This window comes from Pan paniscus, chromosome 11 (genome assembly GCF_029289425.2).
Source record: "Pan paniscus chromosome 11, NHGRI_mPanPan1-v2.0_pri, whole genome shotgun sequence".
NCBI lineage: Eukaryota > Metazoa > Chordata > Mammalia > Primates > Hominidae > Pan > Pan paniscus.
This window is the reverse complement of record NC_073260.2, coordinates 8,444,825-8,472,333: the sequence shown is the minus strand read 5'-3', so window position 1 is coordinate 8,472,333 and position 27,509 is coordinate 8,444,825. Positions and strand designations below refer to the sequence as shown.

The window sequence follows — 27,509 nt, the reverse complement described above, 5'->3', positions numbered from 1 at the left end:
CTGTAATCCCAGCACTTTGGGAGGCCAAGGCGGGTGGATCACCTGAGGTCAGGAGTTTGAGACCAGCCTAACCAACATGGTGAAACCCCGTCTCTACTAAAAATACAAAATTAGCCAGGCGTGGTAGCGGGTGCCTATAGTCCTAGCTACTTGGGAGGCTGAGGCAAGAGAACCATTTGAACCTGGGAGGCGGAGGTTGCAGTGAGCTGAGATTGTGCCACTGCACTCCAGCGTAGGCAACAAGCGAGACTCCAACTCAAAAAAAAAAAAAAAAAAAAAAAAAAAAACCACACACACGCTTTGGTCTCTTTCCCTGAAGATGGGAACAAAAAGCTGGATGGCCCTGGCCTCTTCATCCCTGCACTGGTTTACTTTAAGGCAGCAGCCCCCCCACCCACCCACATCACTCTCTAGTGAGTATAAAAACGATGACAAGGCCAAGCAAAGGGTCAAAACCTGTGGCTCTCCTGCCAGCCAGCTAGCCGAGAGGCCTATGAGGCGCTCTGGGAATAAGGGGCTGTGTCCCACAGTGGGGAAGGGACAATGGGCCATTATGCACAGGAGATAAGAAGGGGATGACCTTTGGCAATTTTTTTGTTTGTTTGTTTGTTTTGAGATGGAGTCTCACTCTGTCTCCTGGGCTGGAGTGCAGCAGTGGCACTCTGCCTCCCGGGTTCAAGCGATTCTCCTCTGTCAGCCTCTAGAGTTGTCTGGAGTTGTCAGCTCTTCCCCTTGCGTTTCAGATCCTCTGGACCATGAGCCTGCCGTGTCTCCATTGCTCCCTCGAAAAGAGCGAGGTCCCCCGGAGGGCGGCCTGAATGAAGATGAGCGCCTTCTCCCCAAAGACAAAAAGACCAACTTGTTCAGCGCCTTGATCAAGAAGAAGAAGAAGACAGCCCCAACCCCTCCCAAACGCAGCAGCTCCTTCCGGGAGATGGACGGCCAGCCGGAGCGCAGAGGGGCCGGCGAGGAAGAGGGCCGAGACATCAGCAACGGGGCGCTGGCTTTCACCCCCTTGGACACAGCTGACCCAGCCAAGTCCCCAAAGCCCAGCAATGGGGCTGGGGTCCCCAATGGAGCCCTCCGGGAGTCCGGGGGCTCAGGCTTCCGGTCTCCCCACCTGTGGAAGAAGTCCAGCACGCTGACCAGCAGCCGCCTAGCCACCGGCGAGGAGGAGGGCGGTGGCAGCTCCAGCAAGCGCTTCCTGCGCTCCTGCTCCGCCTCCTGCGTTCCCCATGGGGCCAAGGACACGGAGTGGAGGTCAGTCACGCTGCCTCGGGACTTGCAGTCCACGGGAAGACAGTTTGACTCGTCCACATTTGGAGGGCACAAAAGTGAGAAGCCGGCTCTGCCTCGGAAGAGGGCAGGGGAGAACAGGTCTGACCAGGTGACCCGAGGCACAGTAACGCCCCCTCCCAGGCTGGTGAAAAAGAATGAGGAAGCTGCTGATGAGGTCTTCAAAGACATCATGGAGTCCAGCCCGGGCTCCAGCCCGCCCAACCTGACTCCAAAACCCCTCCGGCGGCAGGTCACCGTGGCCCCTGCCTCGGGCCTCCCCCACAAGGAAGAAGCTGGAAAGGGCAGTGCCTTAGGGACCCCTGCTGCAGCTGAGCCAGTGACCCCCACCAGCAAAGCAAGCTCAGGTGCACCAGGGGGCACCAGCAAGGGCCCCGCCGAGGAGTCCAGAGTGAGGAGGCACAAGCACTCCTCTGAGTCGCCAGGGAGGGACAAGGGGAAATTGTCCAGGCTCAAACCTGCCCCGCCGCCCCCACCAGCAGCCTCTGCAGGGAAGGCTGGAGGAAAGCCCTCGCAGAGCCCGAGCCAGGAGGCGGCCGGGGAGGCAGTCCTGGGCGCAAAGACAAAAGCCACGAGTCTGGTTGATGCTGTGAACAGTGACGCTGCCAAGCCCAGCCAGCCGGGAGAGGGCCTCAAAAAGCCCGTGCTCCCGGCCACTCCAAAGCCACAGTCCGCCAAGCCGTCGGGGACCCCCATCAGCCCAGCCCCCGTTCCCTCCACGTTGCCATCAGCATCCTCGGCCCTGGCAGGGGACCAGCCGTCTTCCACCGCCTTCATCCCTCTCATATCAACCCGAGTGTCTCTTCGGAAAACCCGCCAGCCTCCAGAGCGGATCGCCAGTGGCGCCATCACCAAGGGCGTGGTCCTGGACAGCACCGAGGCGCTGTGCCTCGCCATCTCTAGGAACTCCGAGCAGATGGCCAGCCACAGCGCAGTGCTGGAGGCCGGCAAAAACCTCTACACATTCTGCGTGAGCTACGTGGATTCCATCCAGCAAATGAGGAACAAGTTTGCCTTCCGAGAGGCCATCAACAAACTGGAGAATAATCTCCGGGAGCTTCAGATCTGCCCGGCGACAGCAGGCAGTGGTCCGGCGGCCACTCAGGACTTCAGCAAGCTCCTCAGTTCGGTGAAGGAAATCAGTGACATAGTGCAGAGGTAGCAGCAGTCAGGGGTCAGGTGTCAGGCCCGTCGGAGCTGCCTGCAGCACATGCGGGCTCGCCCATACCCGTGACAGTGGCTGACAAGGGACTAGTGAGTCAGCACCTTGGCCCAGGAGCTCTGCGCCAGGCAGAGCTGAGGGCCCTGTGGAGTCCAGCTCTACTACCTACGTTTGCACCGCCTGCCCTCCCGCACCTTCCTCCTCCCCGCTCCGTCTCTGTCCTCGAGTTTTATCTGTGGAGTTCCTGCTCCGTGGACTGCAGTCGGCATGCCAGGACCCGCCAGCCCTGCTCCCACCTAGTGCCCCAGACTGAGCTCTCCAGGCCAGGTGGGAACGGCTGATGTGGACTGTCTTTTTCATTTTTTTCTCTCTGGAGCCCCTCCTCCCCTGGCTGGGCCTTCTTCCACTTCTCCAAGAATGGAAGCCTGAACTGAGGCCTTGTGCGTCAGGCCCTCTGCCTGCACTCCCTGGCCTTGCCCGTCCTGTGCTGAAGACATGTTTCAAGAACCACATTTCGGGAAGGGCATGCACGGGCATGCACACGGCTGGTCACTCTGCCCTCTGCTGCTGCCCGGGGTGGGGTGCACTCACCATTTCCTCACGTGCAGGACAGCTCTTGATTTGGGTGGAAAACAGGGTGCTAAAGCCAACCAGCCTTTGGGTCCTGGGCAGGTGGGAGCTGAAAAGGATCGAGGCATGGGGCATGTCCTTTCCATCTGTCCACATCCCCAGAGCCCAGCTCTTGCTCTCTTGTGACGTGCACTGTGAATCCTGGCAAGAAAGCTTGAGTCTCAAGGGTGGCAGGTCACTGTCACTGCCGACATCCCTCCCCCAGCAGAATGGAGGCAGGGGACAAGGGAGGCAGTGGCTAGTGGGGTGAACAGCTGGTGCCAAATAGCCCCAGACTGGGCCCAGGCAGGTCTGCGAGGGCCCAGAGTGAACCTTCCTTTCACACATCTGGGTGCCCTGAAAGGGCCCTTCCCCTCCCCCGCTCCTCTAAGACAAAGTAGATTCTTACAAGGCCCTTTCCTTTGGAACAAGACAGCCTTCACTTTTCTGAGTTCTTGAAGCATTTCAAAGCCCTGCCTCTGTGTAGCCGCCCTGAGAGAGAATAGAGCTGCCACTGGGCACCTGCGCACAGGTGGGAGGAAAGGGCCTGGCCAGTCCTGGTCCTGGCTGCACTCTTGAACTGGGCGAATGTCTTATTTAATTACCGTGAGTGACATAGCCTCATGTTCTGTGGGGGTCGTCAGGGAGGGTTAGGAAAACCACAAACGGAGCCCCTGAAAGCCTCGCGTATTTCACAGAGCACGCCTGCCATCTTCTCCCCGAGGCTGCCCCAGGCCGGAGCCCAGGTACAGGGGCTGTGACTCTGGGCAGGGACCCGGGGTCTCCTGGACCTTGACAGAGCAGCTAACTCCGAGAGCAGTGGGCAGGTGGCCGCCCCTGAGGCTTCACGCCGGGAGAAGCCACCTTCCCGCCCCCTCATACCGCCTCGTGCCAGCAGCCTTGCACAGGCCCTAGCTTTACGCTCATCACCTAAACTTGTACTTTATTTTTCTGATAGAAATGGTTTCCTCTGGATCGTTTTATGCGGTTCTTACAGCACATCACCTCTTTGCCCCCGACGGCTGTGACGCAGCCGGAGGGAGGCACTAGTCACCGACAGCGGCCTTGAAGACAGAGCAAAGCGCCCACCCAGGTCCCCCGACTGCCTGTCTCCATGAGGTACTGGTCCCTTCCTTTTGTTAACGTGATGTGCCACTATATTTTACACGTATCTCTTGGTATGCATCTTTTATAGACGCTCTTTTCTAAGTGGCGTGTGCATAGCGTCCTGCCCTGCTCCCTCGGGGCCTGTGGTGGCTCCCCCTCTGCTTCTCGGGGTCCAGTGCATTTTGTTTCTGTATATGATTCTCTGTGTTTTTTTTGAATCCAAATCTGTCCTCTGTAGTATTTTTTAAATAAATCAGTGTTTACATTAGAATCCTTGGCAGATTGCTTCGGCCTGTGATCCTGCCCTGTTGTTCTGAGCCTGTGCGGTGGCGGGGCCGGGATGTAGTGGGTTCTGGTTTCCCAACGGGGCTGGGGCCCGGCATCAGGTCTTACAGAGCAGAACGGTGGCAGGTTGCCCCCAGCTGCCCAGGGCCTCTGCGGCCTGGGTGCCCACAGCCATCTTTCAGGCACTTGCCCTGCTATGCTCGGACCCTTTCTGTACCCTTGGCGCTTACCTGCTGGCAGCCTGGCCCCACCGGCATCACTGGGAGTGGGCTGTGCCACCATACAAGCCACATCTGACTGGCGGTATCAGGCTGTCGCAGCGACGTGGAAGCGGGGTGAGGAGGTCACGTCCCGTGCTTCTTGCTGGCTGAGGGCAAATCCCTCCCCACGTGCGCCTGTTCTCTCTCCACCTTTCCGCCCTAAGCCCCCAGGTGCCCTTACTCACTCATGTTCCTTGAGCCAGGTGTCTTAGGTCTTTGTGTGGATGAGGAGGAGCGGAGGTGTGAGGTGTGCTGGCCTTCAGGGCCTGGGAAGGCCATCCCAGACTGAGCCCCACCGCCCTTTCCCAGCTCAGTCCCCACCGAGCTGACAGCTTGGAAAGGGGCGGTTGGGAAGTGAGTAGCACCCTCTGATAATGATACTGATCAGGCCAGCAGGTTTGTCAGGGGTGCACATCCTGCTCAGCAGAGCATATGAAGATCACAGCTTGGTGAAGCTCCACTCAAGAGACCTGGAGCGAGACTGCTGTGTGGTGGGTGACAGGTGGAACTCCAGCCGGGCCGGGGCTGGTGGAGCCCACTGCGAGCAGTGCCAGGCACCAGATTCTCCCCCTCTCATTTCACAGGGACAAAACCAGGCTGGGGCCCCCAATTTCCTTGCCGGTTGAACCATAGCTGGCCACCAGATCCACCAACCCTGGGGCTTCTCTTGTCCTTTGAATGGCTGCTTCTCCCAGGTCTGAATGAAGACATAGGACAACTCTGGTGACAGCCACAGCTGGTGGCCGCTTCCTCGTGTCAGATGTGGACGGTCACCCCGCCCTCCCAGCGCTAAGCGCTGAGACTGCGTGTCCAGAGTCGGCTCCTGCACGTGAGGCCAATTGGTCACACTGGGCCAGTGTGGAGGAAGACGCCTCTCATCTCCCAAATGGGGATCTTTCATGGGTGTCACCTGAGCTTATAGAGCTTAGTTTAGTCTAGCCATTCCAAGACAGTGGTTTCTTAACCTTTTCTAGGTCACAAAACCTCCTGAGAACCTAATGAAAACTGGATCCCAGCCCCAGAAAAATGCACCTGTGTGCACACACCCAGCAGTTTCCAGGTCATTTCGAGTCCTGCCTTCGAGGTCCATTGTTATTATTTACAAAACACCAGCCTAAGGTATTAGACATTTTCTTAAAAGGCCAGGCAAGGTGGCTCATGCCTGTAATCCCAATACTTTGGGAGGCTGAGGTGGGTGGATTGCTTGAGGCCGGGAGTTCAAGACCAGCCTGGGCAACATAGACCCCATCTCTACAAAAAATACAAAAACAAGCCGGGTATGGTGGCACCTGTAGTCCAGCTACTCAGGAAGCTGAGGTGGGAGGATTGCTTGAGCCCAGGAGGTGGAGGTTGCAGCGAGCTATGATCGTGCCACTGGATTCCAGCTCCAGAGTGAGACCCTGTCTCAAAAAAAAATTTTTTTTTCTTTTTTCTTTTTGAGACAGAGTTTCGCTCTTGTCTCCCAGGCTGGAGTGCAACGGCACAATCTCCACTCACTGCAACCTCTGCCTCCTGGGTTCAAGCGATTCTCCTGCCTCAGCCTCCCGAGTAGCTGGGACTAGAGGTGCACACCACCAGACCCGGCTAATTTTTGTATTTTTAGTAGGGACGGAGTTTCACCATGTTGGTCAGGATGGTCTCGATCTCTTGACCTCATGATCCGCCCACCTTGGACTCCCAAAGTGCTGGGATTACAGGCATGAGCCAGCGCGCCCGGCCCACCACTTTTTTTTTTTTTTTTTAAGACGAGTCTCACACTGTCGCCCAGTCTGTAGTGCAGTGGTGCCATCTCGGCTCACTGCAAGGTCCGCCTCCCAGGTTCATACCATTCTCCTGCCTCAGCCTCCCAAGTAGCTGGGACTACAGGTGCCCGACACCACTCCCGGCTAATTTTTTGTATTTTTAGTAGAGACGGGGTTTCACCATATTAGCCAGGATGGTCTCTATCTCCTGACCTCGAGATCCACCCACCTCAGCCTCCCAAAGTGCTGGGATTACAGGCATGAGCCATCGCACCCGGCCAAGCCCACCACTTTTTTTAATGAGAGAGTTTTTGTTACTGTCCTCCTCTGACAGGTAAGGAAGCTGAGAGGCTCAGAGATGTCAAGCAGCTCGGCCAAGGTCACACAACATGTACCAGCTGGTGCCTACCACGGCAGCCTAATTAGTAGACAGTGCAGACAGCCCCAACAGGACCAGGAGAGAACTGTGCCCAGGGCCGGATTTCTCCCTCCACAGTAGAAGAGAAGCAGCCAAGTATTACAGCCAGCCCAGCTCCTTGGGCCGCAGAGATCATTTCAGGAGGCCTTTCTAAACGGAGTGCCCTGGGGAAGCAAACTCTAAACGTCCTCGTAGGAGAAGACATTAGGTGAGACCAGGCTGACCACAGTGTCCCTGTCAGCACTGCCCTCGTCCCTGGGGGTCACCTAATGTCTTGCTCCCCTGCCCCCACACTCCAGTTGATATCACTGCTGTAATCAGGGAAATCTCTGAGCTCTTTTTCTGGGAGGGCATTTCCGAGGGGCCAAGGAGCTGCGGATTGGAGGAGCACCAGCAGCACAGGGCAGGCCCCTGCTCCCTACCCAGAAGCTGGAAAGTACCACGTCAGGTTTGGGGTCTTCAGTGAAATCTGTCAAGCAGCGTCTTTGGCACTGGGGCAAAGTTAGGACGAGGTGGCTTCCCTCTTGATTACTACAGCAGCTGTCTATGGCTGACTGTCCCCAGGAGCCTGTTTTGTTTGGGGTTTTTTCTTAAATATTTTTATTAGTATTTCAAACATACAGGAAAAGACAAATGTTTTCCATTCATCTTGATAGCTAAAATACCTTTAGATCTACACACCAAGATGAAGACCGCCTTGTGTCTTGGATAAATGTAACGAGCAGATGCTGGCAGCTCGCAGGTGCTCTGGGCTGGAGGAGTTAGAACTGCCGGGCCAGGTGGAGTGAGCCAGCACCACTCAGGGGAGCTTCATCTCTCTGATTCCAAAATAAATGTTTTCTGGAGTCTCACCTTCACCCTCCTGGAGAGGGGTAATCTTATCTGTGGAGGAGAGAGCAAGGGCTGAGGGGGCGCTGGGGTGGCATGAGAGGCCCAAAGACCTTGACAGACATGGTGGGCTTGGCCGCGGGGCACGGGGTTAAAGAGGAGGCTTAGCCAAGCCCAGCGGGAGTTGATTTGACAGCAGTGCCCTTAGCAGCTTGATTGTTCGGATTTTCAGGGCTACTGAGCTCAAGTGTACAAGCAAACTGGAAAGAATAGCTTTGTTGGGTTTTTTAAAGTGATAAACGCATAATGACAGCATATCCACTGCTTTGAAGGCATCCCCCGCCCCCGTGTTCTTTATCTCAGGTTTTTCCATCAAGGTTAATCTAATCCTGCTAAATTAACAACCAGCCAGTGCATCCCCAAAGAGCCTGTGGAATGTGCAGGGTGGCTCAGCCTCGGTGTTCTCTAAAGTACTGGCTGTGGGTGGCTCCTTGCTCACTTGCAGAAGTTGGCAAGTGACGAGTGGCCAGGGGACCGTGCGTCAGGGCGTCCCTCTGCCCTCAGCCTGCTGTGTTTCACCCGGTCTCTGGTGAGCACATCTCTGGCTGCTTTGCGTGAATGAGCCAAGGGAGGGATAGATCTAGCTTACTGCCTCCCCCTCCCTTAAGCCAAGCAGAACGGGGTGCGTGTGCACACCTGTGGTGAACGAATCTGTCCGTTCACCCTGTGCCAGGGCCGTCCTTACAGCAAGGACCCCGGGATGTGTCCGTCCCCATCAGTGTCATGTTAGCAAGCAGTGACAACATCCCTTTGCAGGAGGCATCCTGAACCACTCTGTCCTCAGACAGTGGCAGAGCCCAAGAGAACAATGTGCCCCACCCCCCCACCAGCCTCAGGAATCATTGTCTTGTCCCCGTCACAGCAGCCCTAAAACTCAGGGCACATGCGCCAAGCCTGGGGGGCTAGTTTCTGTGTGGGAAGCGATGGGGAAGCGGTGAGGAGCTCCTGGGGAAGGCGGCAGCTTTCATACCGGGTGATGTTCTGACTCTGGTGTTCTCTCCCATCTCAGCACCCATTCTGCTCCCCAGTCAGGTTGGTTCTTTGTGGCTCAGATCTGTCACCCCTTAATGAAGTGGCTTTCTGGCTGCCAAGGATTGAGAGCTGCTACTGAGGAGTGTAAGTCACTAATAGCATGGAAAACACTGTGAAATACTCCAAGGTGCCAAGCTGGGCCCAGCCCAGTGTGGTTCTAAAAGGCTAATAAAAATCCACCAATTAATTGTGACAGCTCAATGGGAAATTATTCAATTGTGAACAGGGGCAAGCTGCAGCTCGAAAGGAGGAGGGGAGGGGTTGCCATAGTAACATCAACGTAAGTTCTCATCTCAGCAGCGGAAGCCAGCCCGGGAGTGAGCAGCATCCGACCGCCGCCTCTGACACGGGATGGGATGCAGGAGACACCAAAGGCGCGTTTGAAACGGATGCTTTGCCTGGCCCCGGGCCTGCAGCCACTCCCGGCTGAGCGTGGGCTCTCCCCGGGGCAGAGAAGTTGTTTTCCGAATGTTCCTTGCTCTTAGGAAACCTGGGAAGGAGCAGCCGAGTGGAAGTGAAAAGCACATGTGCTGTGTTCCTCCGCCCCTTTGACCGACTGCCGGTTACAGGGATCTAGAGGAGGGGTGTTTGGGTCCAGTCAACAGGAGCTCCATCTCCCGAAAGGCAAGGCACCCAGAACTCAGACAGTGGGGGAGGCCAGCATTCCAGTATGGTTTTGCAGTTGTCACAACTTTTATTTGAAAAGATACACACGACATATTCCGATTTTGAACATGTGAAATGCAACCTTGCTATAGCAAAAACGGATTCCTTCCCAACGCATCTCCCAGAAGACTCCTGGCCGGGCTAACACTGGGCCGCGGAGAAGGGCTGCGGTCAGAGGGGCAGTCAAACCACAGCAGGGGCTTCTTGCCAGGGGGATCTTGTGCTCATGGCATGGAGAAGGGGATCGGGTTCTTTTTTCCCATTTTTAACTTTCAGAACCATCCTCTGTACCCAGTGGAATGCACTCATTTGCACTCTGATGTCAGCCGCAGTCGTCCCTATAGAGACTGTCACAACTTTGATTACCCAACTGTAAGCACTCAGCCCGCTGCCTCGCTCTGCTATTCACACTCATGGCCCAGCCACAGCCTCAGCTCCGTGCCCCTGGGGCCAGGGGGCTGCTCGGAGTCAAAGCCCCAGGGGAAGAGAGAGGCTGGGACGACCGAGGCTCCAAGACAGCCTCCTTTTTGACACTGCCTAGTTTTTCGCTTCAGCAAAGTTGGAAATCAAAAGTAAGCACACACCTAACCTGTCCTACCGTGGATCGTTCATTGTAACCAAGCCTACATCATCTGGGTGTCGTGGTCTTTGAGACTGGGGGAGAAGGCAGGAGTGAAGACAATGGGGGTGAGTCCAAGAAGCAAATCCTTCCAAGGCGTCCTGGCCCTTCACCGCCGACCGAAGCGGAAGCTGAAGCCACCTTTCTTCCTGCTGTAGCCATTGAGCTCCTCAGCCAGGTTCCCTAACGGGCCGCTGGTCTTCTCCCCCGCAGCAGGGAGGAAGCCGGTGGCCTCAGTGCCTTCGTCCTGCCTCCCGAAGCGGAATCTGCAGCCAGCATGCTCTCTGCCCGATGTCTGCAGCCCCCTGGCTATGACAAGCAGGGCCTGTGGTTGTGAAGCTCTCAGCCACCGAGAGGAACCCCACACGGAGTGGGGTCGGGGCCCCGTGGCCAGGTCGGCCCAGCGTTCTCCGGCTCCGAGGCCACCCATGGCGTCTGTGGGCTCTCTTCTGTCCAGTAGAGGAAAGCAGGCGCCCAGCGGCAGGAAGAGGAAGTAGATCAGGGGGTAAGGCCTTACCATCTGACCCAGAGGAAAGAGAGGCAGAGTGACAGGCTGCACACGTGGCCAAGCGCAACTCACCAAAATGTTTCCCCGGGACAGGCTGGCAGCATAGATGTGAGCAGGGGGCTCAGCTGAGCCCGGCTTCCGAGCAGTGCTGGGACTAGGCCACTGTTTTATTAGCAGGATCAGGAGATGATTGTGCCAATTAGGCCGGTTCTTCTCCTGCAGTCCCCACGATCTGCCTGCCTGGGCAGCTTAGCACTGTAAATCCACCGCTGCTGGCTGGCAGAGCAGTGCCCAGGCGGCCCCGGGAGAGTCAGCAAATGTATGCTCATTTTTCTCTTATTATAAAATGGCCATATCATTGCAGAGCCATGGGGTGGAAAGTTAAAACCATCAATCTCCCTTAGTGTTCAACTTGATAATAAATGGGTCTAGCTATGCTGTTTAGCTGGGACATCCTGCTAATGTCTCTTTCACGTGGGAACAAGTTGCTCCTGAAAGCCAGAAACAGATTGGATGGTCCTGGCCTAATTCGGACACCCACCTGGGAAGGAGTGTGTGGACGCCGCTGGGGCCTGGGCACCGTAGGTCTGCCAGGCTCTGAGCTAAGAGCTCACACATGTGATTGTACTTCATCTTCATAGTACTCCTACTTGGTAGGTCTGGCCAGTCCCACTTTTTCAGGCAAGAAAACTGTCAGAAAAACTGAGATTGTGCCCAGGCCACACAGCCAGGAAGTGGAGGCTCTGAATTCATGATTCTAATGGCCAGACGGCTTCTTCAAGAAGCATACATATCTGCTAGGTCCTCCCAACCCTCCTGTTTCACAGGGGTGGTGTCGGTCTCAAACAGCTGAGGTGACTTGCCCCAGATCTCATGGCCTTATCAGTGCCAGAGCTAGAGTTCAATCCCAGGTCTAACTGGGCTTGACTCAGGAAGGCGTGCCCTAACTCCCTTCTCTGTACTCCACATGGCACTCGGGGGATCTGAAACCCAGCCTCCTGGAATGAACCTGCCTTGGTAACACTTGCTCCCTTGTCTGGCAAAGAAAACCTTTTTGACGATGACCGCGGGGGAGCTGGAGCTGGCTTGTCCTCTGCGGAGTCAAACTGAGGCTAGAATAGAGAGCACCAGCCCTGGAGAAGACAGTACAGGAGTCCCCAGAGCCCTTTCCAGAAATGGCTCCTTCGAACACATTTCAAAGAAGCGAGCTCAGCCAGGAAGCTTTTAAAAAAATAATAAATGCAACCCCACTTTCTACCCAAATCCAGTTCTTCTAAGCTCTCGTGCCCCAGGGATGGAGTGACCTCCCTCACATGCTGCCAGGAAAACCTTTCCATCAGGGCGCAGGCAGAGTGGAGGCTTCCGCGAGGTGACTTTCTGCAGCGGCCCAGCCCATTCCCTCCTCCTCATAGGAAGCACTTTGCTGACTGCGATGTGGACCAGGGACCGTTGCATCCTGGTGGATAAATGCACCCGGGAGTGGCCTCTGGGTGTCTGGAAAGGAGACACCCTGACACAGAGCAGGCCCTGGAGTGGCCCTTCACCCCTTTTAGGGGTTCATGCACCCCTTCAAGAATCTGGTAGAAAGTGGGGATGCTCATCACTGGACAGGCAGCCCCAGCGCGAGTCAGGGCTTCAGGCCCCACAGCCAGGAAGGGACAGGAAAAGCACGGGTGAGGCTGGGTCCCAGCCCTGGCAGGGCAGCCGTGACCAATCTGTGCTGCTCTGGGCTGTTGGCAGGGGAGGCACTGGTGTCCCCTCTCCGGGCCCTCCCTCCCTGTGCTTCTGTGTGCCCTCTGACTGCCCATGCCTGGCTCCTGCCTGGGCAGGGCCTGAGCTGGGGTTCCTGCTGGGGACAGGGCAGCTGTGCTCACCGTGTGGCTGGGACTGCTCCCAGGAAGGCTGGCTGGTGGATCGCTGGGCTCCGGGGCTGGGCTCCGGGGCTGGGCTGGGCAGAGCTGCCCTGGGTCCTCGTCCAGGAGGCATGGCCCCTGGGCTCTCCTTGCTTTATATGGTCCGCAGTGCACTTGCTGCTCTGCCGACTGCCTGCTGCGCATTCCTGACCCTGGGATTCCATTGGGGACGCTGTTGTTGAAGAGGGGCAGTGCTGCCTGCGTTGATAAAAAGAACCTAACGCAGGATGTAGTCTGATGAGAGGGCAGGCGGGCTGCCCTTTGGAGGAGAGCGGACAGCATCATTAACTGCAAATTGCGGGCACAGACCCTCGAGTCCCTTGGCGGGGGTTCCAAGCCCACCCTTCACCCTAAGGGTCCTGCCTTTGTTGGGTTGGCAACTCATGCTCCGGAGAGGACATGGGGTGGGTGGACATCTACCCGACACCTACTGCCCAGCTAGCAGGATGGCTCTCATGGGCAGGAAAGCCACAGACACCCATGAGGCCCGTGTTTCACAGGCACGGGGCTGCGCGGCTAAGCCAGGTGCACCTCCCCGGCAGGTGCAGCCCTCAGCGGCCTGTTACCCAGGAACCAACCAAGGGGGCACGGCAGATGCCCAGGACAGCAGTGGAGCATTTGCCTGTGGCCCCCAGCCCCTCCCACCGCATACCCTGGGTGGCCCCCCACTGTCACCGAGGGTCACCTCTGGGAGGCCAGCAGGAGGACCCAGCCTCTGCTCCTTGCCCGGCAGAGATTCTCCCTCCACTGAGAGCAGGCAGGGGGGTGATGAGGCGGCCCCACCCCACCACTGTTGGGAACTGAGCACAGAGGGCCTCCCCCATTCCAGGGGCCCTCACCCAGCCTACCTACCCCTGCATCCGGGGTGCTGGGGGGTCAGAAGTCATGGGAATAGAGAGCCTGTGGACACTTCCCCAGAGACCTGAGGAAGGCACTGGAATCTCGATCCCCCACTTCGGGGCTGAGCGCCCAGGTTCAGGCGGAGGGTCTGCGGATTGAAGCCGATGACTGAGCTTTGCTGGCCAGAACCAGCTTCCATCCCCCAGGCCAGGGCTGCCTCCGATGGCCTGAGGTGCCCCTGTCCTGTGTGTGCGTGTGTGTGTATGCCCCCACATGAGTATGTGCACACATGTGTACACGTGTGTGTGCTCGTGAGACGGGAGGTGTGGTGTCCTTCTGTCTCCCTGGTTAGTGCTGGTTGATTCTGACAGCGGGCGCCAGTTATCCATGGGGTGCCACCCAGGGTGGGTCCCTACCGTGCTATGAGCCTGGACCGGATGCCTGCCCTCTGGGTGCCTCAGTGCTCTCGTGGTGTAAAGTGAGGTTCAAGTTTCCAAGCTGTGCTTTGCAGAATTCCTCAGGAATGGCCATGGAAGTTGGGGAAGGCAACATGGGGTCCAATCCCGCAGGCATCCCTCTGTCCCACAGGCACCCCACTCCCCTACAGGCTACCCCTCTGCCCTACAGGCACCCCTTTGCCCCACACGCACCCCTCTGCCCCACAGACACTCCTCTGCCCTACAGGCACCCCTCTGCCCCGCAGGCACCCCTGTGACCCACATGCACCCCTGTGCCCCGCAGGCACCCCCTGTGCCCCGCACGCACCCCTGTGCCCCGCACGCGCCCCTGTGCCCCGCACGCGCCCCTGTGCCCCTCAGGCCAAGCCCCACTTTGCTGTGTTTGACATGTTGGGCTCCCAGAAAAGGTTCTGCTTTGAAACCACCAGGGCCCAGAGTCCTTTTTCGGGACTGAGGTCTGTGGCTCTGAGAGGTGGTCACAGAACGTCCTGCATGTGAGGGACTGGTCTGGGATGGGAGCAATATTGGGGTGAGGATGAGGGGTCCCCACGTGGCCCACATGTTCCCCAGCCTCAGGTCCCCGCCTGCCCCCTTCAGACCGGGGTGCCTGGAGCCCAGTCAGGCGTTGAATTTGGCGCCAAACCTGCTGACTCCAGGGACTTGCCTGGTCCCCTCCACCCCTGGAACTCCTGGACGGAAAACTTGCTTTCAGATGCCCTTCCTGGGCCCCTGGAAGCATCTGGGTTCCCCCACCTCTTGAGCAATTGGGGGTGACAACTGTGCCACTGTTCGCCACCAGCAGCCGAGATAGGCAGGGTCTGGGCTGCCTGGATGCACAGGGTGGCCGGGGCTAGATCAGTCCAAGAGTGGCAGTACCCATCGGGGCGGCTTCCAGCACTGGAGGCTTTTTCTGCTGTCGGGTAAATGCAGGGAGGCGAGGCGTGAGGGTGGTGGGGCTGGTGGTGCAGGAAGCCGCTCTGGGGGTGGAGTCCGTGGACCACCCTCGAAGCCCGTGGGGTTCCCTGGGAAGCTGTCCTGACATAGGTCCAGGCCAGGTGCCCGCATGGCCAAGCTGACTGGCAGCCCCTGCCTGGGATTCTCAAAGTGAGGAGGCTGGGACTGGAGTGGCAACGCCTGGATGTGCTAAGCCCAGGCCCCGGCCTCGCAGACCCCTCCCTCCCAGCCCCCTTTAACCACTTGTCACTCTCGAACTGGGTTCCACACCCGGCACAGCCACAGCCAGCCTCCACCTCACTGAGCTTCAGATCCTCCGCCTGGCTGGGCATGACAGCAGTGCCCGTGTGGTGGGGTGGGGTTGTCGGGGTGGCATGGTGCCCGCTTAGACGGTGTTCACTGCTGCTGCTAGGGAGGGCGCAGGGTGGTGGCCCCCATCTAAGCCCGGGTCCCCTGGGCTGTTGGCAACTGCCGCTCCGGTTCTGCTGGCCGAACCCCTCCTGCCCTGGGAAGCCGCTTCCCATGCTGTTGGGCACCGTTTCTCGCAGAAATGCATGAGCCCTTGTCTGAGGACCTCTGTGACTGAGTCCTTGAACCTTTCCAGGAGCTGCCTCAGGCTGGTCTGGTGGTTGCAGGAGAAGGGTTGAGTTGGGCACACCTGCACCTGGCATGGGTGTGGCACGTGGGGAGGCAGGTGGCCATGGTCTGTGACTTCCGTGGCCTGGCTCAGGAGTCCCATCCCCAGGCGTCTCCACCTCTGCCCCTCCCACCTCTGCTCTTCCCACCTCTGCCTCCAAACTCTGCCCCCTCCCTCTTCTACCTGCCCACCTCTGTCCCCCCACCTCTGCCCCCCCACCTCTGCCCCCCCACCTCTGCCCCTCCCTCCTCTGCCCCCACCTCTGCCCCTCCCTCCTCTGCCCCCCACCTCTGTCCCCCCACCTCTGCCCTTCCCTCCTCTGCCCCCCAAACCTCTGCCCCTTCCTCCTCTGCTCCTCCCTCCTCTGCCCCCACCTCTACCCCCAACTCTGGCCTCCCACTCTGCCCCCCCACCTCTGCCTCCCCACCTCTGCCCCTCCCTCCTCTGCCCCCCACCTCTGTCCCCCCACCTCTGCCCTTCCCTCCTCTGCCCCCCAAACCTCTGCCCCTTCCTCCTCTGCTCCTCCCTCCTCTGCCCCCACCTCTACCCCCAACTCTGGCCTCCCACCTCTGCCCCCCCACCTCTGCCCCCCCACCTCTGCCCCCCACCTGTCCCTCCACCTCTGCCCCTCCCTCCTCTGCCCCCCACCTCTGTCCCCCCACCTCTGCCCTTCCCTCCTCTGCCCCCCAAACCTCTGCCCCTTCCTCCTCTGCTCCTCCCTCCTCTGCCCCCACCTCTACCCCCAACTCTGGCCTCCCACCTCTGCCCCCCCACCTCTGCCCCTCCCTCCTCTGCCCCCCACCTCTGTCCCCCCACCTCTGCCCTTCCCTCCTCTGCCCCCCTACCTCTGCCCTCCCTCCTCTGGCACCCCCACCTCTGCCCCCCACCTCTGCCCCTCCCTCCTCTGCCCCCCACCTCTGTCCCCCCACCTCTGCCCTTCCCTCCTCTGCCCCCCAAACCTCTGCCCCTTCCTCCTCTGCCCCTCCCTCCTCTGCCCCCACCTCTACCCCCCACTTCTGCCCCCCTACCTCTGCCCTCCCTCCTCTGGCACCCCCACCTCTGCCCCCTCAAGCTGTCAGAGCAGTGGGCATTGTGCTGGCTGAGTGAAAGTCCATGGTGGAGGGAAGAGTGGGATTCGTCTTCTGTGAACCCGGACTTGGAAACCTCCAGCCGCACAGGGGGGTGTGAGACTCCCCAGCTGCCTGCCCCCGACAGGTGCCAGACGGAGGCCGAGCACAGGGCAAGGCCACTGCCGCTCTTTCTACTGGCCCCGTGCGGCACCTCCCACACAGGCACTCGATAAATACTGGATTTTATTAAATAAACTCCAGGGATTGTTTTATCCGTAAGCCTCAAATTGATGTTATGAATAAATAGCCATGGGGGACTGTTCATTCAATAAAGTGTCTCAGTTCCTTGGAACTCTAGCCCCAGCCACAGCAGGGACCCACAGGATAGTTCATCACCCCGGGGACCCGGGAGGGATGCACCGATGCAGCAGGTTCCGGGTTCATCCTCCAGAGCCCAGACCCCAGGAGGACCGACCCCACTGGGCACAGCTTGTGCAGGAGGCAGGCCCTGCGTCCGCCTGACCAGGCCCAGGCCATCTTTGCAAAGCCCAGGACTGGCCCAGTCAGAGGGTCTTGAGCAGCCCCGGTGGGTCCAGAGCTATCTGGGAAATGCCTTTTGGCTGCTCTAATGAACATGGTGGCTGGGTGCAGTGGCTCATGCCTGCAATCCCAGCAATTTGGGAGGCAGAGGCGGGAGGGTGGCTTGAACCCAGGAGTTCAAAACCAGCCTGGGCAACATAGCTAAGACCCCGTCTCTACAAAAAGTAGAAAAAAAAAATTGCTGGGTGTGGTAGTGCGCACGTGTAGTCTCAGCTACTCAGGAGGCTAAGGTGGGAGGATCGCTTGAGCCCAGGAGTTCGCCGCAGTGGGCAGTGATGGTGCCACTGCTCTCCAGCCTGGGTGACAGAACAAGACCGTCTCTAAAAATAAATGATGAGAGGAGTTCAGGGGAGACAGAGCGAGAGGCAGTCCTGGAACACGTGGGTATCTGATCCACTCAAGCTCTGACATGAGGCGTGGAGTCGGGCTGGAGGCAGAGACCAGAGCTGGGTCACCACGAGACTTTATTATAAAGACAGAACGCACAGACACCAAGTGCTGACAGCCTCGCCCAGCGACGCTCCCATACCAGGCTTCCTCCACCAGTCGCTGTGCTGGCCCTCTGAGCTCCCTCTGCAGCCCTGGCCAGCGCTGTGTGGCCCGAGTCAGACACACCTGTCAGTGCATGAGGGGCCAACGTGGCCAGCCTTGAGCCAGAGCTCCCGACACTCCCTACAAATCCCACCGAGGCCTGACCTCAGCCCTCTGGGTTTGCCAAGTCCTGCCGGCTGCTTGGGCCACACAATTTGGGGACATCCTTGTCTCTGAAAGCAGATGAAGAAATGGAGGCCCTGGGGAAGCCCGGTCCGCTGAGGCCAAAGCTTAGTGTCCTGTCTCCTTGTTCTGGGTTCTGTGTGTCCCCTGCTGGGTCCTCCTGCCGGTGCATTGCTCCTGAAGTCACAGGATGGGTCTGCCGCTGGCCACAGGCGTTCTTTATGTCCCGTCCCCCCATCTCACACAAACGGTACCTCTCCTCTTCCTTCCCCTCCCTGGAGCCAGCGTCCTCATGGTTTGAGATGGTTCAACAATCCTCCAAATCTCTGCCTGCTCAGACACGCCCCTGGGTGACAGGGCCTCCAGAGACCCTGGCTCCCAGCTTCCACGGCTCTGGCCCCAGCCAAGCCAGCCAGAGGCCTGTGTGGATGAGGACAGGTGGCAGGAAGGGTAAGGGGCACCAGAAGGAGGTGGGCACTGGCGATACAGCTTTTGTCCCAAAGACATTATAAAACCAATTTACACGCAGCTGCAGGGGAAAGCCGTTTGAGAACGGCTCACAGCTCTGTTCCTTTGCTGTTCTCCAGCTGAATGTGCTGAGGCCACCAGCATGGAAACCAAGGTTCCTTCCATCCTCTGGACCCTGGTGCTCAGGCAGTCAGCTGGGTGGCCTTTGGTGTAACTCTCTGAGATGTGTGCGAAGTTTAGGGGAAAGGAGGAAGGCCACTGGCTGAGCCACAAAACCTACCTGTGCACGTGGAGAAGCAACGGCGCAGGTGCGCTGCCTCCAGGTCCCAGTGTGGCGATGCAGAGACCCCTCCCACTCAGCTTACTCCCCTCAAGTGAAGCAGCAGGAGGAGGCTCAGTCAGGTGGCATTGTGGGATGGAGGGCTGCAGGCATCCACCCTCAAATTGGGCCCCGGGGGACGGTTTGGGGCCCGTGGGTCCCAGGCGACCCTGTGCACATGCTAGCCCTTGGCCTGGTCACTCAGCCCACAGGTCTCGAGCTGTCCCTCGCCCAGGGCTCTCCCAGCATCCCCATCCTCCTGTCTCAGATGACAGCCATTTGCACTGGTATCAGACTGTAGGCTCTGCAGGGCTAGGGTGAGAGGGTGTGGCCCGGAGCAGGTGCGCAGGGACAGTTTTTCCCCAGTGCCAGCCTTTGAAGGTGCCCCTGGGGAGGGTGGGGCCAGTGCGCTGGCCTGGGCCCTCCCCACCATGTCAAGCTCTGTGCCCATTCAGCCGGTGCTTGGTAGGGCCATGTGCCCTCTCCTGCTCTGGGACGGGGCCGGTGCTCTAGAGCAGTAACAGGGCTCTAGAAGGGACAGGCATCTCCAGTGCAGCCAGCCACTGAGGACAGATGCTGCCGGGACCTGGACCACAGGCTCACAGGCCACCTGCACCTGCCCCCGGCCCCTCGCCAGGCCCCAGCCATGGTGCATCTGTTCCGCAGCTAAGCCCTGGCACGAGGGCCCTGGTGCCTCCTGCTGCACCCACACATCTGTGAGTCCATTAACTTCACACTCACCAGGAGTTAGTTTGATGACACATCAGAAAGTGCTGGCACTTTCTAAGCAGTCGCTGGCGCAGTCACTGGCATGGGGAGGCTGGTAGCTCCCGCCTGGGGCCTGTCGGTGGGGGGGCTCCTGGGATGAGAACTCAGGTCCCACCCAGCCCCTGCAATGTGACAGGGTGCTCTGGGAACCCAGATGGTCTGGGTGGGCTCCCTTGGCTTCTAGATGGTGGGAAGAGGAGCCAAGAAGGGATTTCCCTTTGAATCTCACGTGGTCATTTTGCCCACATCTTGCCCCTTGTGGCCCCGCACCTGGCCTGCTCCATCCACCACCCCGGCCACACTAGGCTGCCACTGCCTGATTCTTGGCTGTATCTGTGTCCAGCTGAGGACCGAGAGGGCAGGGACCAGGTCCTGTCCAGCCTGGGCCCACGGCAGAAGGAAGCGCTGCAGACATCTGCGCATGTGGATGACCTGGTGGCACTGGGACAGACAGCCAGGTCACACGGCCTCTTCCACCAACCCCCTAGTGGTGCCAAGTCAAATTTATTGTTTTTTAAGCACAAACTTCGGTGGGAGGGGAAGGGAGAACAGAACCCCACACCCCTTAGGCACCTGCCATCGGGTGTCCTTTGGAGGAAGCCACCTCCCCTCCTGCCCGAGGAGAGGCTGCTAGGCAGCTCCCCAAGGCTGACTCCAGCCCTTTTGGAGGCCCCCCATCAGCAGGCCTTGGAAAAACCGCCCTGCATCTGGGCCTGACGTCACGCACCTGGGTCCAGGGCTGCTGAGCAGACAGCTGAGGACCCGGCTCCAGCCCTGCCCTTGTGGCTGCTGGTCTTGGGAGCCTGCGGGTCTCACCTCTGCGTGTGTGCACACAAGGAGTGGGGATGACAGCGTGCTAGGTGTTGGGAGGATTCAACAAGAAAGCGTCCAGGTGGTGCCTGGTCTGGTGCCCCAGTCCCCCCGACCCCATTTGCCCAGTGAGGTGGTCCCTGTCCCTTGACCACTCGCCGGGCCGGGCCTGGCCTGGGTCCAGGTGGCCACGGTCAATGGCAAGGGTTGGCCTCCTCGTGGAGACAGCCACCTCAGGGAGGGGGTCACCACCCCCAAGGCCCTCCTGGGAGGCCTCAGGACCCTGGAGTCCCTGGGAAATTGGTGGTGGGGGTTGTACAAGCCTCATCCCAGCCCTGCCTAGGCCCCAGCCCAGAAAACCAAGAGCTTCCCATTAGCACAGTCCAGCCCCACGGTACAGGGCCCCACCCACCTTCCAGAAGCAGGAGAAATGGGATGGCAGCCCTGGCTGCCCCAGGTAGGAGGACAGCCGCGAGCTGGGTGAGGGATGGGTTGGGCCTCATTTGAGACAGAGAGCAGGTGGGCACAGCAGGTAAGAGGACTGCAGACCCCAGGCCTGCCGGGGCACAGGGTGGGTGGCCTCCAGGGAACTGGTCTCAGCCTTGGAGCGTGGGTCCCCAAAGGCAGCAGCGCCCCATCCTGGCCTCAGGACATGGTAGGATGGGGCCACCCAGCCCACAGCCAGGCTGAGGCCCTTGGGGGAGAGGTGGGTTCTCTGGGCACCAGGGAAACAGGGTTGGCATTGGGAGGGCTGGAGGATACTGGCCTCAGACCTGACCTCAGAGAGACCTGACGTTCCCCACGATCTGCTAGGAGGACTCCAGGGGTGCTGTCTGCCCCCTGCTCTCTGTCCCCATAATGCCGGGTGTTTGGCCAGGCAGGGCAGAGGGTGCCTGGGGCAGACTCCACCATCCTGGCCGGGGGACGGCAAACAGCACCGGAGACACAGTGGGGGCAGGCAGGAGTTGGGGTCGTCAAGTTTGCCAGCCCCCATCAGCAGAGGCAAGAGATCAGTGAGCTGCCAAATGGAGGGGGTGGGGACGGCGAGAAGGTGATGTGTGACTTCACCGGCCCAGGGATCTTCGTGTCAGGGATGGCCCGGCCCCTCCCTACTGGAGAGTGGGTCCGCCAGGCACAGGTGGGTGGAGAACATTCACGAAGGAGTGAGGTGGGGTCGGGGATGGGGCGATGGGGACCAGCAGGGCCAAGGGCAAGGTGCGCCGGTCTAGCGGTCCTCCCGGACCGGCCGGATCTTCATCTCAGAGAACTTGAGTGAGTACTGCCAGCCGGTCCAGGAGGACCACTCCACGCCGTCGGCATAGGAGGCGTGCGCACCGCGCAGGTACTGCCCGTTGAGGTTGGACGTGTGGCAGTTGCGGTACCACCAGGCACCGCGGTAGAAGGCGGCGCAATTGTTCTCTGAATGGTCGCTGTCACGGTCCTTGGTGGTGAACCTCATGCCGCTGTGCTTCAGGAGGGAGTCGCCTGCGCAGGGGTGCACACAGGTGTGGGCCCGGGGGGCACGGGTACGCCCACTGGTGTTGCATGTGTGAGCAGACACCGAGACACTGCACGTGCACCTGGACTTGAGTGCATACACGTACGCACGTGCTCTCACACATACACACTGGTGTGCACATGTGCAAGCGCACCTGCCCCTCCACACCCGGGTGTGTCCATGCAGCTCACACGCACGCAGTCCCTCCTCGGGCGTGCCTGGGGCTGCCCCTGGGTCTAGGCGGTCTCTATCCCTCCCCCGGCCTTTCCACATTCCCTCTCCTGCCTCCCCCTCCTCGGCCTGAGAGGGGAAACCCAGCCCAGGGGGGTCCGGCCACCACACTTTAGAGACCCAGCGGACCCGAACCCCGGGTCTCCTGATGCCTGGCTCTGGGCTCAGTTTCTTCATCTGCAAAACGGGAAAACAGTCCAGGCTCTGCTGGCTTCGCCTTGCGGGGGTGAGGACCAAGCAGGACTTGGAGGAGGAGGCAAGCAGCCTTGACCCTGACCCCAGAGGGCCGAAGGGCATCATCACCACTATTACGAAAACACGAACAGAAGATTCGCGGAAGCTCATCTTTTATGACATGCAACTGAATCAACTGATGAAGACAAGGACTGAGGGATCCTTGGTAAGGAAGAAAATTTTCCCTTTTCTGTCTTGTTTACTCTTCCAATTTGAAAAATTTATTACTTAAAAAAAATTTAGATTGGTTTCAGGCCTCTGTGATGTGGGGTTGGTAGTTTATCAATATTTGTTATTTTTCAAAAACCTGATTACTTTCAAAGGGGGAAAAATACATTAGCCTTGATCATTTTGGGGGGCAGGACCTCCTCCGTCCTCCATCCTCCCAGGCCGCCCCCCTTCCCCATCCCTGCCACAGCTGGAGCCTCACCTGCAGTGCCAGAATAGTCAGCCACGGTGAGCGGGTACCCGTCTTCCTCAGGGTCCACGGAGAACAAGCCCACGCCGAAGCTCCCGTAGCGGGCATAGGCCGTGCCATTCTCAAAGTCCTCCAGGTCCACGTGCAGCTCGTAGGCAGCCTGTGTGGTCAGGGCGTGGATCCTCTTGAGCCCTGAAGTTGGGGGGAACATGGTGGGAGAAGCTGAGGGGCGTAGGAAGCGACTCCCCAGGGAGAAATGATAAATGACAGCTGAGCTCATGCAGTTGGGGACAGAAAGGGACAACCACCAAGTGCGTGCAATCAGCCCTGGGCTACTTCCTTCTTCCTGCAGGCCTGTGTTGGGCAAGCCACTGAGGACCGACAGTTTTCATGTTTGGTTTTCTCTGTTCCCTTTAAGTGGAGCTGTGATGCTTTTCAAACGTTGGGGCTCTGAGCTGGTGGGAAGACTGCAGGAGGCGGGACGAGGTGGGGGTGACAGCACCCTTACCCAGACTCCAGCCAGAGCCAGACAGACAGGATCCGTGTTCGCATTTTCCTATACCTGGCCTCTGGGCCTTTGCACATGCTGTTCCCTCTGCCAGGATGCTTGTCCCTACTCCTCCTCACTTGGTTACCTTCTGTTCATTTCTGGAAGGCTGCCTGACCTCCTGTCGGCGTTGAGGACCTCCTCTGCCAACACATGTGCCCCTGTGGGTGTTTATCTTTCAGGGTCCCGGCCGCCTATCTTGTCAGTTTCCCCACCAGTGCGGAATTCCCGTGACAGTGGCATGTCCGACCTAGCCACTGCTGACCCCAGTGCCTGGGGTGGGGCCTGGCACAATGGTGCTTACCCAGCGCTGGCTTAGTGGATGGGAGGGAGTTGGCGGCGCCCTCACCCCTCTAGGCCGGCTCTGTGCCCCCATCCTACTCTCTCCCTCCTGCTGTCCCCGCCCCACCTCAACTCTGCCCTGCCCATCTCCGGGGTCTCATGCCAGGCCTCCCCTACCATACACACACGTGCTCAGACTCCCAAGATGCTTCACTGCTGGTGTGGTTACTCTTGATTAAGAGGGCATTTAATGAAATGTTTCACAAGTTAGTAGCAGCGAGTGGTATTCTATCCGCTTCTCCCTCCTGCCTGCCTCTCCCCGGCTCCGCACCTCCCGGGGTCAGTGTGTGCCGGCTGGAGGCTGTGCGGATCCTCCCCCATCCCGCCCGGACAAGAAGCCTTTAGTCCCAGTCACCAGGTCCAGGGACCAGGAGCAGCCACTGTGGGAGGAGTCACAGCAAAGCTGACCGCACGACCCACGTTCCTCCCCAAGGACCTGCCAGGGCATGGGCTTTGACAGCCTAGGGTCTCACCCAGGGTCCCCACCTCCCTGACTCTCCTGCTGCTGAGTCTCAGGGCAGCCGCTCTCCCTCTCTGGGCCCCAGCTCGGCTAGCGCAGGGCTGATGTGAGGGGCCAGGAGAGCGTCATACACAAAAGGGCAGGTGGGAGGTAATCATGACAACAGCCGCCACCTGGACGGCACTCGCGAGGGCCCAGCACCGTTCTCAGCCCTTCGTGCAGATAAGCGAATCCAGTGGAATTAGAGTGAGTCTAATTTAATTACAGAATCCCTGGGCGGCTCTTCTGGCAGGGCTGGCCCACTGCACACATTATCCAGGTGCTGACTGCTGCTTCCCAAGGCCCCGGGGAAGGAGTGCCTATTACTCCCTATTTTATAGGGGAGGAAAATGAGGCCCAGGGAGGTTAAGGAGCTGGCCCAGGTCACGCGGCTGCTGAGTGGCATTGCTGGGATTTGAACCCAGGCAGAAGGGCCCCGAATCCCTGCTGCTGTTCAGACCTTACGCAGAACAAATCAGACGATGCAGGAATAGGGAGAGAGGGAGACCGGCCCCCCGGGGATGCTGGAAGATTCCTTTTCCCACCACTAATTGGCCATTGGGGCCCAAAAGCCACCATTAGCCACTCCTGTGGGTTGAGTGACAATTCATGAGCGGTGTCCCGGGGGCTGCTAGGCAGGATGCCCGAGGGAGGGGTGGGTGGGGACCTGGGGCCTGGGTCCTCTCCGTCCTTCCTCCAGTCCACGCCACCTCCTCCCTCCCTCGCCTCCCTGCCCTTGCTCTTTGGCTTTCTCCAGCTCTCCCAGCTTTTCCCTGGCCTTCCAGGACCGCTCCCAGCCACGTTAGCTATTCTTCCCAGATTCCCTGGGCCCCTGATCCAACTCCTTCACCAGCTCCCAGCTCAATCGCCGAGAGCAAGAAAGAGGGCTGATGGCTTGAAACAGACAGGAAACCACTAAGACCCTAAACTTCACATGTCCACCCCAGTGGACTTCCAGCTGGACTGAAGCTGTCAACCTAAAACAACACTCGAAAAACAGAAGAAAAGCCTGGGCGCGGTGGCTCACGCCTGTAATTCTAGCACTTTGGGAGGCCGAGACGGGCAGATCACGAGGTCAGGAGTTTGAGACCAGCCTGGCTAACACGGTGAAACCCTGTCTCTACTAAAAATACAAAAATTAGCCGGGCGTGGTGGAGGGCGCCTGTAATCCCAGCTACTTGGGAGGCTGAGGTAGGAGAATCGCTTGAACCTGGGAGGTGGAGGTTGCAGTGAGCTGAGATCATGCCACTGTACTCCAGCCTGAACTACAGAGTGAGACTCCGTCTCAAAAAAAAAAGAAAGAAAGAAAAGAAAAAAAGAAAGAAAAACAGAAGAAAAAATAGAGGAGACTTAAAAAAAAAATAAAACTACAAAGGGAAGGAAAGGAAAGCAGGGGCTAAAACCCAGAAAAGATACGAAGAAACGGGTGGCAGAACTGAGTGCATAAACATCTTAAATTTCTAGGAAATAAATAATAACATGACCCCACAAAAGAAACAGAAAAAGCTGAAAGACAAATGGCCAGAAGTTAATACCCATCATGTGTTGGACAAATGATCGGTAACCTTAATATATAAAGAGCTTCCATGACTCAATAGGAAAAGACAAAGCACTCATTGAGAGGGGATGGGGAGGGTGGTGCGGCAGAGGAGGGACCCGCGCTGTTGACATTCCTGTCAGGGCTCGTCTGCAGGATGCTGGAATCAGGACCTGCTTAAATGCTTCCTCCCGCATCATCTGCAGCTGCTGATAGATTTCAATTAAGATACCATGATCACGGGCATCACCGCTGCTCCAGGGGGTGGGTGGTGGCGAGGGCATGCCTTGGCCCTGCCGCCTTGTCCTTATCTTTACCCCCAGCTTGGGGAGCCTGAGGCAGGGTCTCCCCATCTCCCCTCCTTTCACCCACGAGGTTCGGGGATGAGGCGAGCTGGGTTGGGCGCCAGTGTGTAGACCCTGCTGGGGCTCCCCCAACCCCAACACACGCAGGCTTGTGACAAGGGACCTCCCTTTCCTAAGCCTCAACTTCCTCATCTCTAAAAGGAGGGGACGACAGCAGGGCCCCCAACTAGGTGGGTGTGAGGCTTTGGGGATGATGCATGGGAAGCGTGTAGCTGGGTGCTGAGTGGGTTGGGGGTCAGCACGGGGTGTGGGCATGAAGTCCACACGGGGTGTGACCTTCCCTGTTGTCGGCACATCCTGGGTACCAGGGCACGGCAGGTCAGAGAGGGCCCTGCTCTCATGGGCCCCGGTGAGGAGGGGGCATGGGTGGCAGATCTTGCCCAGGGGTCTCCATGCACACAGAGGGGCGGCCCCGCCTCGCCACCCAACCCTGCCTTTGGGGCCCTCGACCCCCCGTCTTCCAGGGGTGTCACTGAACATCCTTACAGGCCTGGAGCCCTCCTGACCCCGGCTGGTGCCCAGCCTCTCAGGTGGTGCTTCCTGCCAGGCACGTAGGCCCACCCTCTCCTTCCCACCCAAGCCTCCCTACCAGCTCTGACCCCGCTCGCTCGCAGGGGAGTTCCTCAGATGTCCACACCCTTCTCACCCTCTCCCTCCACCACCAGCTCTGCCCCACACTGGGGAACTCCCGGGATGTCCTCACCCTTCTCACCCTCTCCCTCCCTCCCACCCAAGGCGCCCCCTCCGCCGCCCCTCGCCCCCAACCCCCGCAGCTTGTGGAACTCCCTGGATGTCCGCACGCACCCGGGGGGCTTAAGTGCAGGAGGACACTGTGGGGCATTCGAGGCCGCCCAGATGACACTCGGGGCACACGTCCCCCAGCACCTGTGCGTTTCATGTATATTCAAAACCTGCAAGGGATTGACTGCTCCCGGGGGTACAGGGTTTCCTTCTGGAGTGAAGAAAAGGTTCTGGACCCACTGGCGATGGTTGTAATATTCTGAATATACTAAAAACCACGGGGTCATACGCTTCCACATGGGGAATTTTGTTGTATGTAAATTATATCTCAAGAACAACCAGAAAAATCCACCTCATTTCAAGCCATAGCCACTTCCCAAATATATATAGGTAGATAGGACCTCAAAGTTGTGATTCTTTTAGGATGTTTTGTTAAGATAAATGTTTTGTTTAGATAAATGAAGTTTTGTTTAGAATATTTTGTTTAGATAGTGAAATGTTTAAAAAAAAAGAAATGTTAAGGACTTTCAAAAATTTTAAAATACTGAGTGAATTTAAACATAGGTAATGATATTGACAGAACCTTCTGAGCTCCTACTTTGTGCCAGGCAGGGACTGTGTCCCAGTGGCAGGAAGGCGTGCGGTTGCCTCCAGGCCCAAACAGGAGCCCTGGCTGGTGAGAGGTGACAGCGTGCTGGCAGTCCTCACAGCCCTCCCTCGCTCTCGGCGCCTCCTCTGCGTGGGCTCCCACTTTGGCGGCACTTGAGGAGCCCTTCAGCCCACCGCTGCGCTGTGGGAGCCCCTTTCTGGGCTGGCCAAGGCCGGAGCCCACTCCCTCGGCTTGCAGGGAGGGGTGGAGGGAGAGGCGCCAGCGGGAACCGGGGCTGCGTGCGGCGCTTGCGGGCCAGGTGGAGTTCCGGGTGGGCGTGGGCTTGGCGGGCCCCACACTCAGAG

The 27,509-nt window shown here is 58.7% G+C and overlaps 3 protein-coding genes across 6 annotated transcripts in view; 1 reads left to right on the top strand and 2 right to left on the bottom strand.

Annotated features, from left to right (window-relative positions):
• Positions 1-4,445, top strand: part of ABL1 (ABL proto-oncogene 1, non-receptor tyrosine kinase) — a 171,710-nt gene extending 167,265 nt beyond the window's left edge. For all 3 annotated transcript variants that reach the window (XM_003822377.6, XM_003822378.4, XM_063594138.1), the window contains one exon: positions 744-4,445. In XM_003822377.6, coding sequence (XP_003822425.2) covers positions 744-2,458 — 1,715 coding nt within the window. In that variant the 3' untranslated portion in view covers positions 2,459-4,445. The remainder of the gene's footprint in view (positions 1-743) is intronic.
• A 791-nt stretch (positions 4,446-5,236) lies between these two features.
• Positions 5,237-11,966, bottom strand: QRFP (pyroglutamylated RFamide peptide). Its single transcript, XM_063594139.1, has one exon. The coding sequence runs from the start codon at positions 10,602-10,604 to the stop codon at positions 10,194-10,196; it is 411 nt and encodes a 136-aa protein (XP_063450209.1). The 5' UTR covers positions 10,605-11,966; the 3' UTR covers positions 5,237-10,193.
• A 5,536-nt stretch (positions 11,967-17,502) lies between these two features.
• FIBCD1 (fibrinogen C domain containing 1) overlaps positions 17,503-27,509 on the bottom strand; it is a 39,059-nt gene continuing 29,052 nt past the window's right edge. For both annotated transcript variants that reach the window (XM_034929303.2, XM_057298624.1), the window contains exons 7-8: positions 22,537-22,716; positions 17,503-21,628 (exon numbers count right to left, since the gene is read on the bottom strand). In XM_034929303.2, the coding sequence (XP_034785194.2) occupies positions 21,369-21,628; positions 22,537-22,716 (440 nt within the window). In that variant the 3' untranslated portion in view covers positions 17,503-21,368. The remainder of the gene's footprint in view (positions 21,629-22,536; positions 22,717-27,509) is intronic.

Excerpts from the sequence above, each read along its gene's own strand:
- QRFP (XM_063594139.1), bottom strand. The coding sequence starts at position 10,604 with ATGGTAAGGCCTTACCCCCTGATCTACTTCCTCTTCCTGCCGCTGGGC.